Below are 18,096 nucleotides of genomic sequence, written 5' to 3'. Positions count from 1 at the left end.
GGCCGCAAGCCCAGGAATGCTGGGCAGCCGCCAGAACCTGGAAGAGGCCAGAAACGTTTTCTCTCCCAGAGCTCTTGTGGGGAGCACGGCCTTGCCTGATGTTGAACTCCTGGCCTCTGTAAGAGAATAGATTTCTATTGTTTTTAGTCACCAAGTTTGCAGTAATTTGTTACAACAGCCTCAGAAGACTAATACAGCATCTGTAAGGAATGAGACCTGATGAAAAAACTGTGAAGTAGCCAATAAGCTCTTGTTCATAAATGCAGAAATTAAGACATCATAGATAACAAAAGGATTAGCCTTGATGGCATCGGGCATGCCAGGAGAAGTCAGATATTTCTCTTTTTAAATGGCATGAGATGCTTCACTTCTCATCGGGAAGCCCTAGGAAGAGTTTAATGCCATGTTCTAGGAGAACGTCAAGGTGTAATTTTAATAATGCCCATAATCAGGCCATGGAATAGAGGAAGCACCAGAACATTTTGCTTTTTGACACTATCAGCGATTCCTTTCCTTCTGAGACATACCAAGAACATACTTAGGCCATTGGAGAAATTAAAGGAGGGCAGGTAGAATGATGACAATACAAACACAGCTTGTATTGCCTTCATCCATAAATAATCTAAGACGCAGCCTGTAGGCGATGTCACGCTTGGACTACCCTTTTTTTAAATAGTCAAAGGGTTGCTTTCAGTCATCAAATCAAAATTTCTATTTCGGACTCATTCTAAGTCTTCAGTCACTTAGAAAAAGATGGTTTTTGAATTACATTTCTCATTTGTGTGATCCTAAGAATGATCACTCTTAAAACGAAATATATGACCTCCTCTACTTATATTTTTGATGTCAAAATAACACCATGAACAGAATGAAGGGTGCTTTAAATTATAATATCAGTAAATACAGGTTTATCTAGAGCACCAATTTGCCAGAATTAGCAATGCTCACCAAAAAAACTATATATTCTGAATAACTTAGTTACCTTGGAATACTGATTGGATTACAAATGGAAAGATAATCTGTTATACCTTTAGTTTTCTATTATGAAGCCCTTTCAACCAATTTTTTTTTAAATTTTTATGGTCACACCCATGGCATATTGGAAGTTCCCAGGCCAGGGAATGAATCCAAGCCACAACTGTGACCTATACCAATTCCTTTAACCCATTGCCCTTGGCTGAGGATTGAACCTGCACCTTTACAACAACCCAAGCTGCTACAGTTGGATTCTTAACCCACTGCACCACAGCAGAAATTCCCCTTTCAATCAGTTTGCCGGAAAACTTTGGTATGTAAAAAAAAACTCTTGTGTGAGTAGTTGTTTATAGCCAATATATGATCATCTCATGGGAATTAATAAACTGGTTTAAAAGGTTTTTTTTTAATTGAATGTTGCTAAGTGAGAATCCTGCTATTGCAGCTTTGAAGATGGGTGTTTTCCCACATCCATGATCCCTTCTTGTTTCGCTAGAGTTCTTAAATACATCAGAACCAAAGAAATCGCCTTAAAAAAGATTCTCCTCAAAAAAAAAAAAAAATGAGCCACTACTGCAGGTTTTCTTCTCTGTTGCTGGTGTCTATTTCACTCCAATGAGAAGTAAATGTCAGGCTGAAAAATTAAAACACTTCCTTTCAGATCTTGTCCCTCCCCTATTTTTTATAATTTTAATTGAATTTTTTTTCATTTTTAAATTTCCTTGAACACATGAAGAAAATTGGTGAGCAGTGAATGGTTCAGAAGACCCCAGCTTTCTTAGCAGGTTTAGGAAGTGAATTGGTGTCCCCTCAGCTAGGCACCCACCCATTTTCCAGGTATAATTACGTCCCTCTGTGCTCAGCTTTCCCAGCTATGGCTCTGTTAGAGAGTTTCCTCCAACTGCCAAGAAATGACTGGGATATGTCAGTTAAAGGGAATCTTTTGTTGCTTAAACTGCTCCCTCTGAATTCAAATTGGGCTCCAGGGCATTTGAAATCAAGATCCTGGAGCTGAGCTGCTACTGATTTGTGTCAATAGCATATATCTGGCTAAGAGTCACAGCAATCTTTTCTTTCCCTCTTGCCTGTGGTTGACATTAATGCAGTAAGAATTCATTCCTGTGCCTTGCAAAAGACTCTGTCCAGAACCTTCCTGCTTTCTGGAGGAGGCAGCAGAGGATGGGTGGTGGGAAGAAGCCTCTTTCATCCCCCTCTGGGCAGCAGATTGATTCCTGAATATGGGGAGGGGAGAGCTGAGTAGGAAAGCCTCTCCAATTTTATACCATAACGAATGCATAACCCCTTCAACAGGGTGCAGGCAAAATGTCTATCTACCCTCCACAAACACTCTTGAGTCTTTCCTTCTGTGATTTCTTCTTTTTTTCATCCTGGTCTCCCTTTGGGATCATTTGTTGTTGTTGTTGTTGTTGTTGCTATTTCTTGGGCCGCTCCCGCGGCATATGGAGGTTCCCAAGCTAGGGGTCGAATCGGAGCTGTAGCCACCGGCCTACACCAGAGCCACAGCAACGCGGGATCCGAGCCGCGTCTGCAACCTACACCACAGCTCACGGCAACGCCGGATCGTTAACCCACTGAGCAAGGGCAGGGACCGAACCCGCAACCTCATGGTTCCTAGTCGGATTCGTTTACCACTGCGCCACAACGGGAACTCCTGGGATCATTTTTAAGTGGATTTTATTTATATAAAAACAGACATTGGGGGCGGGAGGGGGGAGGATGGGAATCTTAGTTTGAGACTCAGACCTGCCCCAGGGACTCGCCCCCTCTCCCCCCAACACACAAAGTATCTGCACAGCTGTGGATTGCACACCTCTTTTATTTCTTACACTTCAACTCTTGTCCAGTTCCACTGGCTCTGAATAATACAGATGGCTCTTTCTGGAAACTTACATGTACCACATGGGCAAGTTTAAGGATTCTATGTAGCCATGGTTCCTTGAAAATGGACTCTGGTGTCTAAATACACTCAGAGGGAACCAGGAGGGAACCAGCAGGTCTCATTGGCCAAGCTCTTAATGCATATCCCACCTTCAGCTGCTGACCTTGAGTCTTGAACTTGGGTACAGCCCCTGCTGGCAGTGTGGTTTTGAGGCCCTTTCAGAACCTTTCAGAACAGAGGCAGAATTGAGATTCAAGGTCCACTGTGAGCAAAGGAAGCTCCTCCATGCCCCACCCACAAGGCAAATTAAGGAAAGCAGTTGGGGATACAATTAGAAAGAGGAGCAATCAAAGGTTCATTTCAACACCCTGAACCCTAGAAGTGCCAATATTGTTGTGTGAATAATAGTCCTGGAAATCATTTGTAAATGGGAAACACAATGAAATGGGACGAGGCTTGTAAACCCTCCTGGAGATTCAGAGAAGGGCTGGAACCTTGTGGGTTTTGAAGCCCTGAGTCAAAAGAGGAAAAAAAAAAATGATAAAACAAAAACAGCCACAAGCCAGATGTTTCTCAAGCCTTTATCTGTACAAACCAATTCTTTGAGAGGGCAAAGAAACCTAGCTTTCAGATCTCATTGAACTCTCTACGGGTGGTATGTAACTCAGTGAGATCACCAAATGACCAAATGTTCACTGTGAAAACTCTGTTTTAAGAACAGGCTCAAACAGCCTCATGGTCCTGACAATGGAGGTGGAGGCTCTCAGAGGGGGCTGAGCCTGCAGAAGAAGGGGAGTGGGCTCAGGCAGTGAGGTCACTCAAGTGGCATGCAAGGATAATGAGCTAAATCAATCCTCTTCCTCGGGGTACTCACCTCAGGGGGCTGCACTGTGCTGTAAGAGGACCCAGACATTTAGAAAGTTAACAATAAGGCATTGGAAGGTTTATGCTCACTGCGGTTACTAACATTCCCACCGACATCCAATTCAAGTAACGGTAATGGTGGGTTTCCACCTTATGTAGACCTCTGGTTGGTTATGGAGCTGGAATTGGAATTGGTTGTGAGGAGAACCATGTTTTTCTGAAGCCACACAGGTGGCACCATGCCTGGCACCTATTCAGCACAAAAGTCCCTCATAGGGATGCCAGCATGCTCAGAAGCACGTTTGAGGTTGTCAGCATATGGAGATGCACATGTGAGCCCTTCCGACACAGTATTAAAGCCCTGGCTCCATACCATCACATTTCTGGGGTCCTGAGCCCAAGAAGAATCGTTTTGTTTTTCTGTTGAGAAGAGAGACTATTAATCCTTCCTTCATGATTGATTATTTCAGAAAATGCATGTGATTCGGGCCTGTGCTAGGTTTACTTGTTTTCTGTAAATCTCAAGAGTATTTACTCTGTGGTTAACCAGTGATGCCAGGCAGAGCCACTCTGGGATCACCTGAACAACCACTCCAATGGACTTCCATCCAACATTGCCCTGCATTTTCAAGATTAGCTGACCTCCCTTCCCTTAGTTCCAATTGTGTAGATAAGAAACATACCAAAAAAAAATTTAAATATGGCAGCAGTAGAGGACTTGTTCTATCAGATAGTTGTGAAATTTAAATAGAAATACAGAAAATAATTTAACTTATCTTTCCCCCCACCAGGAAACCTAAATAACCTATAAATTATTAACCGGCAAATAACGGTTCAGCCCAGAGAGGAGTCTTTCTAACGTTGCAAATATTCAGATTTTCATGCTTTTAGAACTTAACAGCATTGTCTGGCCCCCTGAAGTGAAAAATGCTTCTCTCCATGAATGCAATTCGAAGAGACACTGGTGTAATTGATATGTCAATAAAAGTGGTCCAGGCTAATATTTTTGCAAGCCCTTGAATATAACAACGTAATGGAGATCTTTAAGAGGCTCATCATGGTTATAATTTTGAATTGCTATAAAATTATGTAATCTTTGTCCACATCCAATGCCTATCTTGAGGAAACTTAGGATAGAAAAATAGTACAAGAGTTCCTGTTGTGGGAGTTCCCGTCATGGCGCAGTGGTTAATTAGGAACCATGAGGTTGCGGGTTTGATCCATGCCCTTGCTCAGTGGGTTAACGATCTGGCGTTGCCGTGAGCCGTGGTGTAGGTTGCAGACGCGGCTCGGATCCCACGTTGCTGTGGCTCTGGCGTAGGCCGGTGGCTACAGCTCCAATTCGACCCCTAGCCTGGAAACCTCCATATGCCGCAGGAGCGGCCCAAGAAATAGAAAAAAAGACCAAAAAAAAAAAAAAAAGAGTTCCCGTCATGGCTACCAGTTAGCAAACCTGACTAGCATCCATGAGGATGTGGGTTCAATCCCTGGCCTCACTCAGTGGGTTAAGGATCCAGTGTTGCCATGACCTGTGGTATAGGTTGCAGGTGTGGCTCAGTTCCTGCATTGCTGTGGTTGTACGCCAGTGGCTACAGACCCAATTGGAACACTAGCCTGGGAACCTCCATATGCCACCGGTACAGCCCTAAAAAGACAAAAAGACAAAAAGATCAAAGAAAAAAAAGAAGAAATATAGTACATATGTGTATTTTTACTAGTGGCTGACTCAGGAAAGGAAGAGTTCCCAACCGGAGTCATATCCTGGGCATAATGATAAATGTTCAACACTTTCCAGTGTTTTGGGGTTTTGATCTTTTTTGGTAGGAACTATTTGTTTTCAGAATTCCCTAAGCCAAGGATTATATACAATTTCCCAGATATTGTATATTATAGAATAATTTTAATAATTTTAAATACGAAATAGCACATCATATTAAAGTTCATTAGGATTAACCCAGGGTTCTATTATCCCTGTCTTGAAGAAACCAACTGCTTATCTGACCAAGAATACAACTGATGCTTGGTAAAAAGAAAACAAATGTGACTTCAAATTTACTCTCCTACAAGTTTCAGTATTTTGAGGGAAATACTTTCACCTGTGAACATTAATTAAACACAAGAACAAATTAGAAACTGGCGGTATCTAATGTAACTTTTATTCCTCGGACATCCAAGCACCCAAAGAAATGCTGCAAATCCTTGGCGGAGCCATAAATCCCCACATCAAAGAAAATGATAACCCTCACAGAATTTCCAGCTCTAGATAAGCCCTTCGCCATGTTTATTTATGAGTCTATTACTTCCTGTTTGGAAGATTTCCTTGACACCTCATGGTGTATGTATTAAATCTTATTCCCTATAGTTTGAGGCACAGTCTAACTGGGATACACGCCTGGAAGCTTTAGAGACTGTGATACACACTCAGCACGAGCAGTGCCTCCCATCAAGCAGCCTCCCGTATAACGCTTTATGAAGACAGTTTTTCACTGCTGACAAGTCAGCGTCTGTTCTCAAGTACTCCTGCTGTTTTTCATAAAAGACGCTTTAATGTGGAGCTGGATCTGAAACTAAGTGTGCCTTGCTTCTGGTGGCCATTAACAAAAGAAATGCTTTAAGAGCATCGAAATGATATGTGTCATCGTTATCACACTTTGCACTGGCCTGCAGCACATCTACAGTTACATGTTAAAGATCTACATTGGGTGGTAATGAATAATTCACTCGTAATGTTTGAAAAGGTTCCCCCCCGCCCCCCCACAACATCACATATGTAAAAAAGCCATTTACAGAGGAACTGATTTACTTGGGAATACTCAGAACTGAAGTTTAATGAAGTTAATCACCATGTGTATTTAAATTTCTCACAAAGTCACATTGTGATTTTAAAGTCAGTGAGACTATTTCACGAGGCAATGACAGAGTGTTCCATACTCCAGGGTTGTTAATTTTACTGTTTACTATAGCTTTAAAGTGTTTTCCTGGAGTTCCCATTGTAGCTCAGCAGTAACGAACCCAGCTAGTATCCATGAGGACACAGGTACAATCCCTGGCCTTGCTCAGTGGGTTAAGGATCTGGCATTGCTGTGGGCTATGGTATAGGTCGCAGACACAGCTTGGATCTGGTGTTGCTGTGGCTGTGGTGTAGGCCGATTCGACCCCTAGCCTGGGAACTTCCATATGCCTCAGGCATGGCCCTTAAAAGACAAAAAGAAAAAAAAAAGCTTTCCAGGAGAACCAGTTCAAGATAAAGAAACAGATGCAAACTAGCTTTTCACTAAAGTGGACTCCTATTTTGAATATGCCAAGGATCATATTAATTTACAGTAAACCATTATGATTTCAATCAAGTTATTAATATTTCACTTTATGCAGTGAAAGCTCTAGCATAATTGGATAAAATCATCTTTGTGTTTTAATTTGCATGGAGACAAAAGGAAGAACTAGCCTCCGGTGACACTGCAAACTCAGCTTGCTTCTCATAAATCATCCTGAAAGATTATTCTCTTTTCCTTTTTCTACTTTGGCCTTAAATTTGCCTCTTAGCTGCATCAATATTATGTCTCCCTAATCAAGTTCTGGTTATGTGAAGATCTGCACACACTTGCACTGACCCAAGGAGCTGATTAAAATGTATGCCAAAATGTTTGAAGAAAAAGAACACAGTACAGGTGAAAATGCTAAGAAGTGACTTCCTATTAAATTGATTTTTCCGACATGGACATTCATCTCTAGGAAGTTGAGCTAAAAAAGTTAAACTAAAATTACTAGCCTGTAACTAGGATGTGAGCAGCTTTTCTGTTCTCTGCCTGGATGTCTCATGAGCATAGAGATTTCTCTTAGATGGACCCTTCCTTTATTTAAACAATGATGTACAAGAGGTAATTGGATTGAGGAAGCAACTAGCAACTCCCATGCAGTCTTCAACTTCTTGCTCTGGGGTATGGAGGCATCGATTAAAAAACAATTTTTTTCTTGTCATTCTACTTGACAGATAGTTGCCGCAATAATGGCGATCACTGGCATTGTCATGATGGCATATGCAGATAATTTCCACGCTGATTCCATCATAGGAGTGGCATTTGCAGTGGGCTCAGCCTCTACATCTGCACTGTATAAGGTATTTTGTGCACCTTCTTATGTAGCCAACTGTCATTTGTAGCTTAGATTTTTATGTCATGAAGGAAGAAAGGACAAAGAAAATCTTGACTAGAAATTTTTTAAAAGATGTTTTAAATAATAATAAGTATCAATTATTGAGTACTTGCTACAGGCTAGGAAATTGCTGGAAATTTTCACCTGTGTTCACGCACCTTTATGAGGCATAGGAACTTATCCCCACGTTCCACGCCAGGACACTGAGACTTTGAAAGATTTAGTAATTTGCCCAAGAGCATATAGCCAGGAAGTGATAGAGCCAAGATTTAAACTTGATCCAAAGGCTATGCTCAATACTCCCCCACCTGTCCCAAATCATCAACTCATTATAGCTGGGCTGAGAAAGGCTTTTCTTCCATGTTTTGTTAGTTTAACTACCTAGGGTCATTATTTCAACTATTATAAGGTGAGAAAAATAGCTTCCTGTTTGCTTCGTATTAATCCCCTGCCATGTCATTTGCTAAATGGAGAGGCTCTTTTCCTCTGTGATGGATACTCTGGGTATGTACTGTACTCACAGCTCTTTCTCTACCAGAGTTGCCTGTCATCAGTGAAAGCTCTATTCAGAGTCATTGCCCCTGACTTCAGAAGCGAGGACCAAGAGAGAAGATCTAAAGGGTTATTCACCAAAGCTCTGCTTTTCAGAGCCACCTTTCTGGATGTAGCTAACAGACTGCTCCACTTTCACCTCTCTTGGTGTTTCAATGAAAATCCTCTCTGAAAGGCAGAAAATTCCCTTTGCAGCCCTCCTGGATGCCTGTTCTGATGATTCACCACCTCTGAGACTCAGGGGACATTGTATCTATTTCCATATTGACATTTGCTGGCCCATTGATTCTGTGACAAGCTTGACAAATGTTCATTCAATCACTGTTAGTGTCTAACTTGCCCCTGACACTCTACTGAGATGTCTGATGTGATGAAGGACCTGTACATGCTCAAGTTCTCTTGATTAAGTCTCTCAAAAGAAAAAAATAATACACTTAGTTGAAACTCAAAGCAACATCTGGAATTGCTCATGCCTAGATGGCTCTTTTATAGAGTGAATTCTTCTGACCATGTTACAGATGTATTCATTCTGGGAATGGTAATATTTGCTGGCACACACGAAATCGGATGTGTACCACAGAAAAGATCTACTCTGTGCTACATTGTTCGAGGATTAACAAAGGAAGCAAAGGGGTTAAAAAGCCAAGAAATGTGAACTAGAGACCTGGCTCCTCCCCAGCCTAATGTGTGATTTTAGGTTAGCCGTTTACATTTCCTTGTCATCTTTCTCTGTACACAGATTTATAATCCGGGAGACAAAAACAAATTCATTATGGAGGATAAATACAGTATTTGTGAAACTATCTTCAGCTTAGAGAGAAAAGTGCTTATAAATCCAAGGCATCATTATTATTTTCTCCCAAGAACATAATGACAGGCTCTCTCTGTCCAATTTAGTTTTCAGTACCTGTCAAAATAAGGGTAAAATAAATCCCATGCTTGAAAGGGAGAACTGATGGCATCTCAGTGCTCGAGGTGCCTGGGCTTGTCTGCAGTCTTACTCATCATCCATCCTATACCCCTGACTGATGGTGATACTGAGCACAGTGTTCAGGATCCCTGTGGACCAACGTGGTCTTCGTCTTACGGCATTTGCTATTTCATAGGCAGGCCATAGGGCATTTGCCATCCTTATCTCAGCATTTAGTACCATGGAAATGGTGGGATAAGAAGATATAGAGCATAAACTCTGGGCCCTTTAATTCATGATGTAGAACTTGCCTTTCTGATCCAACAATATCTCTGTGTGGCTAAAGAGTTTCTTTCCCACTCTAGGTTTTGTTTAAGATGTTCCTGGGAAGTGCAAACTTTGGTGAAGCAGCACACTTCGTCTCCACATTGGGCTTCTTCAATTTAATCTTCATCTCCTTCACCCCAGTCATCCTGTATTTCACCAAGGTGGAGCATTGGTCCTCATTTGCTGCTCTGCCGTGGGGCTGTCTCTGCGGGATGGCAGGGCTGTGGCTGGGTAAGTGGCCCCAGGTTTTGCCTTCCATTTCCTGAGTCATGTGTTCTCTGCTTGGATAGTTAAAATTTCACAGGAGTATTATTCCCTTGGGTACCCCTGTCCTCTTTTTCCCAGGCTTACCTAAGGTTGGTTAATGGTTGAAACGTTCATTGAAGGCTAGTGCTTGATTAGATCAGAACTGTCCAACTAGTATGGGTTAATCTTCCATGGGTTAAGGTGCAAGCTGGAAGTCTAGGTGACTCTGATCACCACTGGTCCTCAAGCAGCCTTGTCCATTTTCCATGATGTGCCAGATGATGTCATCGTGTTCCATGCATGGCACAGTGTGTTGGGCAGAGGGAGAGAGTGGACGGGCCAGTCAAAGAACTCAAATGGATCAAAATGGCAGGAGCACCAAGTGCAAGAGGAAAAGAGAAGGAAGGAGATGACATTCAGGAGGCAGGCAGGTCGTGAAAGGCCTGGAAAGCCACACTGAGGGAGTTGGATATAAAATCCCCCTCAGTGTAATCTTCGGTGACTCCCTATATTGTTCCTTTGGCATTTAGCAACCACCTGTTGTGTGTAGGATTCTGAGGCCCCTCTGATTAATACCTGTTGCTCAATTTAAGAGCTTCTGTCTCTGGACATCGCTATGAAGTCAAATGTCAAACAAATGTACTGGCTTCTGTATGAAGCCAGGAAGAGAATGCCAAAGAATCACTCATAGCTCATTACAAGGTAATGATCAGATTTTCCTCAAAAAAAAAAAAAAAAAAAAAGAACCCATTCAATGATCTTTAACCAGGGAGGTGACAGGCTCATATCTGCATTCTAAATAGTCTACTCTGGCTGTGTCTGGAGAATGAATTTGAGATCTGAAGCTCTCACCAAGAAAGAGAAGAAGACAGAACAGGATGAGTGGCCTTGCTAAGCAGGCTGTGTCTAGTGGATGACCAAGAAAAAAAGTCACCTTGAGTGTTTTTCATGTTCTCTCTCCAAAATCCCTATAACTCTGAGGCTGTCTGCTTCACCTGAGCAGCCAAGGGGCTCCCATTCTCAAGCTGCGCTATCACTTGATGTGAGAGGAACTTCAAAATAACAAGCCTGCTCCTTTCTCGCCAAGCAGTCAAACAACAAATACCCAAAGGATTCAGTGTCTCTTGACTCAGAATCAAGCCATTTTCATTCTACTCCTTTCCTCATTCCACCTGAGGACAACACCCTCCACCTGCTCCGCATTCACCTGCCACACTAGGCCTGCAGGACATCTGCCAGCCCTCGGCTGACCTTCTTTATCAAGGTGACATAATCTGAAATACAATCTGAAGCAGCATTGCGATCCCTAGGAGGGAAAAAATGCCCTTATTTTCATTCCCACAAATACAGTGGGTCATCTTTTTCTACTCTGGCCCTCATCCCTAAGGGAAACTCTTAAACAAGACAGGAAATGCTCATTACATTTTTGGATGGTCTTTGTTGTTTTTTGTTTTGCTTTTTAGGGCCATACCTTTGGCATATGGAAGTTCCCAGGCTAGGAGTCAAATCAAAGCTGCAGCTGCCAGCCTATGTCACAGCAACTCAGGATCTAAGCCACATCTGTGAGCTACATCACAGCTCACGGCAACACTGGATCCTTAGCCCACTGAGCAGGGTCAGGGATTGAACCTGTCTTCTCATGGATACTAGTTGGGCTTGTTTCCACTGAGCCACAATGGAAACTCCCTTTGAATTCCACTTTTGAAGGCCAAAAAAGTGCAGTTACAACCTGTCATAACCCATGCTAACTTGAGTAGAAATCAATAGCAGTCTTTCCATAAGACCAAACCCCCCTAATTTAAAGTGCCTAGATCACTTCTGGTTCCAAACAATCTATGTGGGAATAATCATAACCAAAATTTTCACTGACTCTTGGCCCCAGCCATGCACCTGTGGCCTCCAGCTTGCTGCCAAATAGCCCTCCATCAACATCTATCCCTTGGCACGTCTAACATGCACTCCTAAGCATTTCTGTTGGGACCGGGCATCACCCATGCTAGAGGGCCTTGTAGTTCTCCACCAGGCAGCCTGGTCCCACACTCCACCCCCACCCGGCTGAGAGCTCCCCACCCCCCAGGCCCACCCCTGGTGCCCTGAGTCCTCTCTGCCAAGGTTGCTCTGTGACAAAATGAAGAGACGGCTTCTCTGCTGTTGGTTACGCACTCCAGGGTCTTACAATCTTCAGCACTTCTGCTCTTAAGTTTTTATTTCCACCTTCTCCTCTCCAGAGGGAGTCAGATATGATCTAGTCAGGGCAGAGCTTGGAGACAGACTCAGAGTACACAGCAGGCTGTACTCTGACCTGCCTCCACCACCTGGAACTACAGCTCTACTTTGCTTAGGTTCTGCCTCCCGCCCTCAGGTTGGCCCATCTTCCAGAGAGTGCCCTAGCCCATATGCAAGTTGGTGTCAGCCCTTCCTCTGACATGGATGAGGCTCACTTACACTCCGGCAGGGGCCCATGCTACAGAGAACATGCTGGCTTATATGTGCTTGTCCTCAGGTTGTCAAAAGAGCTTATAAATTCTACCTAAAGAACTAAGGGGGGAGTCCCCATCGTGGTACAGTGGAAATGAATCCGACTAGGAACCATGAGGTTATAGGTTCTATCCCTGGCCTCACTTAGTGGGTTAAGGATCCGGCGTTGCTATGGCTGTGGCGTAGGCTGGCAGCAACAGCTCTGATTGGACCCCTAGCCTTGGAACCTCCATATGCCGCAGGTGAGGCCCTGAGAAAAGAAAACAACAAAAAAAAAGAACTAAGGATAAATGGACAATACATTTCAGTGAAGCCACCTGGGTCTTGCTGCATGAGAAAAGCTCTGTTCTCAACCAAAGACCAATACTGCCTTTCAATCTGCTAAAAGAGCCAGTTCAGCCAATAAAATGATAGTTGCAGTGTTTAGCAGAGTCTGTGTTGTGTTTAACACATTCTGGGTTTGTTAGCATGTGCCTTATTTGACCCTCTGAGTCTCAGGAGGGAGCTGAGAGGCTGGGATATTCATTCCCCTTGCAACTCTGTCATGGAGGAGGAGGAGTCATTAACTGAGGAAGGCCCTCTGTCCTGACTGCCACCACCATTGTGTGGAAATTATAAAAAAGCCCAAGTCTTGAGAAGTCCAACTCCTTGTCTCTAACTAGCAAGCATGTTTGAACCCCAGATAGCTAAGTTAGTGAGCTGAATTAAAGGTAACAGAAGAATAAACATTGTCCTAACTGGAATGGTTCTAGAACCATCTTTGGTTCTACAGAGATATGGGTGGGCAACATATTGAGTCATTTACATGAAGATCCCTTCTGAACTGAGGCCTTTTCGTAATTCATACTCATTTCTCTAAGCCCTCAAACAAATGTGGACTTTAAATCTATTCAAACAATCCTATGTCATTTATCATTGTTTTTCTTTTTGAAAACAAGTATTTTTGATCATTTTTGCATAGATGATTATTTTAACTTTATATTTAGCTAAAAATGTCCAAGGATATGAATTCAAGAGTATGAAGTTATACCCTCAGGTGGTTCTGTGGACGTGCCCTGGGGTTATCTGTGCACAAATCAGGAGGTGGAAAAGTTCCCTGGGGTTGGATGTCTTAACATTGAATGCATTGTTCTTTGCTCATGTGATGCTCACCCCAAGACAGAGAGAATAAAGCAGCACATGCCATCTTGGGACAGATCATGTGTTAGGCAGTAACACCAGAGCATTTTGGTTACCCAGGAATATGGCATGATATAGTCAAGTAACAGGAAGAAAGCCCCAGTCAGTCACCAGCTTTCAACCTCTGGTCCAGCTCACCTTTATAGTGCTAACAAGCAGTGTAGTGAACTCTTTCACCTCTTTGCATGGCTCCCCACTCCCTCTGCCAGCCAACTGGTAAGAGATCAGGCAGCCAGGGTGGCAGAGGAGGAAAAAAGTATGTGACTGTTTCAGGTGAGATAAACACAAATCCATCACCAAGACGAGATGCTTAGTTGACCAATGGTGCAGAGCGTTTAGAAGGCATGTTTTTAGCAAAGACACAGATTCTTTGACATTGAGAAGGACAGAGCCCAGCCTATCAATTCCCCTTCACCCCATATATCCTCCTTTATTTTATAGCCTTCAACATCCTGGTGAACGTCGGTGTGGTGCTGACATACCCAATCCTCATCTCCATCGGGACAGTGCTCAGTGTTCCTGGCAATGCAGGTACGGGTAGGATTTGACCTGTGCGCAGTCTCTTGCTTGTGTTTCTTTTACACCCTGACTTGTTTCTTCAACCACTTGTGAATTATGTCCCTTGCCTGGGAAGATGTTTCTAAATATCACAAAGGTGGCAGACAACAGAATAACTATGCAGCAGATTTAAAATTTGCAGCTACAAACACTGTTTTTACTCAGTCGTGCTTTTAGAATTAAATACCACATGTAGCATTTGGGTTTCATGTAATCTCTCTGACAACCTAATTTTGTGGTATTTTTAGAGGAATTCCTATGCAAACAAAAGGCATCCCAGCACAGGACTCTCAAGTCAACACCACTAATGAAAGTGTAGGGAATGTACAGGGCGTCGGCTCCCCATCATACAACCCCTGGGGAGCCAAGAAAGCTTCTCCCGGGGGGCACAGCAGATGGCCCTCTGGAACAGATAGAGGAAAAAGACACTTGACCCCCTTTGGGGATAAAAGGAGAAGCTATTTTTCCAGGAAAATATTTCTGGTGAAAACTGACAGTGGAACCATTAACAAGAGTGTTTTCTGAATGACTATCCTGTCTAACTTTAAAATTCTGTATTTCCAAGTCTTAGGTAGCCAGAAAAATTAGCAATTTTTTTTAGGGCCACACCCACAGCATGTGGAGGTTCTCAGGCTAGGGGTCCAATCAGAGATGCAGCTGCCGGCCTACACCACAACCATGGCAATGCCACATCAGAGCTGTGTCTGTGACCTACACCACAGCTCAGGGGAATGCAGGATCCTTAACCCACCAAGTGAAGCCAGGGATCAAGTCCACTTCCTCATGGGTACTAGTTGGGTTCGTTACCACTGAGCCACAATGAGAACTCCAGCAAATGTTTATTGAGGGCTTACTGTGTGATCAGAACTTCTACAGAAGAGACTGAAAACAAAAAGATATTGTTCCCATAAGAAAGTTACACTGAAAATGGAAAACAAAGCCAACATACATGAAATTACTTAGAACCCTACAATGCAATCTATCATTAAATGCCAAATTGTGTAATAGGCTCCAAGAACTGTAAGATATTTAAAGGAAAGTGTCAGGAAGGAGTGGCCATATCAGGGGATTCCATTCATCCATCTATGGATTTATTCATTCAATAAATAATTTCTGAGCCCTTGGTACATGCCAAGAAGTGTGCTAATACTGGTGACAGATCCTGAATAAGACATGGTACCTGCCCTCAGAACCATGTAGTATAGAAGGGAGACAAAAGGAATTGAGTAATTACAATGTAGAGAGAATAGCTTTCATAGAGGCATGTACTAAATGCTCTGAGAGCACACAGGAGTGGCATCTAAGGAGGCTTCCTGCCAGAAGCCTAAAGAGAGAGATCTACCACAGGGTTTAGCTGGATGAAGTGGATATAAGGAGGGAAGAGCATTCCATGCATATGGAACAGCAGATATTTGACTACTACTGTATATACTAGCATGTAGATGATTCCACTACTAGATACATGCCCCTCAAATCTGAAAACAGGAACTCAAAGATATCCTTGTACATAAATGTTCATAGCAGCACTATTCACAGCAACTGAAGATGGAAACACCCAGATGTCCATAAACAGATGAATTGATAAACAAATTGTGATACAATGGGATATTATTCAGCCATACAAAAGAATGAAGTGCTAATACATGCTACAATATGGTTGAACCCCGAAAACATTATGCAAAGTGAAAGGAGCCAGACACAAAAGGTCACATATTGTATGCTCCCATTTATATGAAATATCCAGAAGAGGTCCTAATGGGACCATGTCCATACCACACAGGAGATTTGTGGTTACCGGGTATTGGAGTTGGGGTAGGGGACTGAGGAGTAACTGCTTAAAGGCTTTTTATTTTGGAATGATGAAAACATTTTGGAACCAGATGGATATGGTGACTGGACAAAATTATGAATGTACAAAATGCTACTAAACTACTTTAAAATGGTTAATTTTAACTTACATGAGTTTTACCTCAATTAAATATCTTAAGAATAGCATGTGCAAAGACCTAGTCATTAATAAGCTTGGCTCATTTAAAAATATCTTCAGTGGTCCAGTGAAACTGGAGATACATAAAGGGATGCAGAGGGAAAAGTACTAAGAACTAACACTGCAGATGTTATTATATCAATGAAATTTGCCTCGAAGGGAAACTAGGATTTAGAGAGAAGGAACAGAAAGACAATGGAGAGAGCAGTGTCGATAATGCTATGGAAAAAGGAAAGATGAGCTTGAAAGAATAAGAGAGATTTCTGGAAATCTCTAGAAGTAGCCCTGACTTTGGCCATTTGTTTTCAGAGAAGCTCAGAAACAATCATAGACTGACTGACTTGATGTTCTTTCCCCAGCTGTAGACCTCCTGAAGCAGGAGGTGATTTTCAACGTTGTCCGCCTGGCTGCTACCATCATCATCTGCATTGGGTTTCTGCTGATGCTGTTGCCTGAGGAGTGGGATGAAATTACCCTGAGATTCATCAACAGCCTGAAGGAAAAGAAGAGTGAGGAGCATGTGGATGACATCACTGATCCCAGTGGACACCTGAGAAGCAGAAGCAGAGCCAATGGGACCGTGTCCATACCACTGGCTTAAAGAGGGACACATTTTGAATGCACGTGTATGTATATTCTGTGAATATAATAACATTTTCTCACTACCTGTACACTCAACGACAGTATTATCTCTGAATTTGGATAAGTCATATGTGAAATAATGCCAACAATAAAAGTTTACATTTATACGCTTATCGAGGAACTGGTGTAAAAAAATCATAATAAATTTTTTATTAAAACATATTCATCCCTGTTCTATTGCTTCTGTTTGTGGGGAGGGGGGTTCCCCCCTAGTTTGAAAAGTTTCCTGAAAATAGGAAATTCTACTAAATCATGGGCTTGTCATTATCTTTTTCTCACCTGGAACTGAGATCTTTTCATCCAGAGAAAATTGCGTAAAAGGAAAATACATGAAAAGGATACACACTTCATATATGTTTAAGTGCAATAAGAGCCTTCAATTTGAAAGTAATTAAACAGATATCAACAGAGCATCTTCTATTTCTAAGACCTACACAAGGATCAATGAAGATGTGAAGATAAACAAGACTCCATCCGTACTTTCAACATGCTCACAGTAGTACTGATCATAAAAGAAGTTAAAATATCTCTAACATGAGGCAGACATTTGAAAATGGTACAATGCTTCTAGAGAGCATATCTCTTGCCAGTTATCACTAAATCTTTCATAGTCAAGTTTTTTAAAGAGTTTGTTCACATTTGCTGTCACTAACAGTTCCATTCACTGTTTTTTATTTTTGATTTTTTGATTTTCCAGCTGTCTGTCTTTTTTTTTTTTTTGGTCTTTTTGTCTTTTAGGGCCATACCCACGGCATAGGGAGGTTCCCAGGCTAGAAGTCCAATCAGAATTATAGCTGCCAGCCTACACCACAGCCACAGCAATGCCAGATCCGAGCCATGTCTGTGACCTACACCACAGCTCACGGCAACATCAGATCCTTAAACAACTGAGCAAGGCCAGGAATGGAACCTGCAACCTTATGGTTCCTAGTCAGCTTCGTTTCCACTGTGCCACGATGAGAACTCTTCCATTCACTCTTCAACCCACAGAAAAGCATCTTCTGCCCCCATCATTCCTCTGTGAAGTGAATTCACCAAAGTCAGCAATGATGTCTTTCCTGCAAAACCGTATTGACACTGTTCAATCCTTACTTTACTATCCTCTCTGTAGCATTTGACATGATGACCACTCCTTTTTCCTGCAATAGCCTCTTCACCTAGAGCCGATTCTGGTTGCCCAGTTCTCTTTCTGCCTTACTGGCTGCTTTTCTGGACTCCTCTTCCTAAGCTGGTCTCACCACAGTCAGTGCTCAGTCCTTGCCCTTGTTTGCACGTCACACAACACTCTCTCCTCTGGAAATCTCCTTTGCTTCCATGGCTTTAAAT

General features: G+C 42.5%; 1 protein-coding gene across 1 annotated transcript in view; it reads left to right on the top strand.

Annotated features, from left to right (window-relative positions):
- The window catches only part of SLC35F4 (solute carrier family 35 member F4), a 269,518-nt gene extending 252,575 nt beyond the window's left edge, over positions 1 to 16,943 (top strand). Inside the window, exons 5-8 of the mRNA XM_047769505.1 lie at positions 7,731 to 7,856; positions 9,719 to 9,911; positions 14,025 to 14,114; positions 16,488 to 16,943. Coding sequence (XP_047625461.1) covers positions 7,731 to 7,856; positions 9,719 to 9,911; positions 14,025 to 14,114; positions 16,488 to 16,729 — 651 coding nt within the window. The 3' untranslated portion in view covers positions 16,730 to 16,943. The remainder of the gene's footprint in view (positions 1 to 7,730; positions 7,857 to 9,718; positions 9,912 to 14,024; positions 14,115 to 16,487) is intronic.
- The last annotated feature ends 1,153 nt before the right edge of the window (positions 16,944 to 18,096 follow it).

Source organism: Phacochoerus africanus, chromosome 2 (assembly GCF_016906955.1).
Source record: "Phacochoerus africanus isolate WHEZ1 chromosome 2, ROS_Pafr_v1, whole genome shotgun sequence".
In the NCBI taxonomy this organism is placed as follows: Eukaryota; Metazoa; Chordata; class Mammalia; order Artiodactyla; family Suidae; genus Phacochoerus; species Phacochoerus africanus.
The sequence above is the reverse complement of the archived record's forward strand: the minus strand, read 5'-3'. Positions and strand labels throughout refer to the sequence as shown.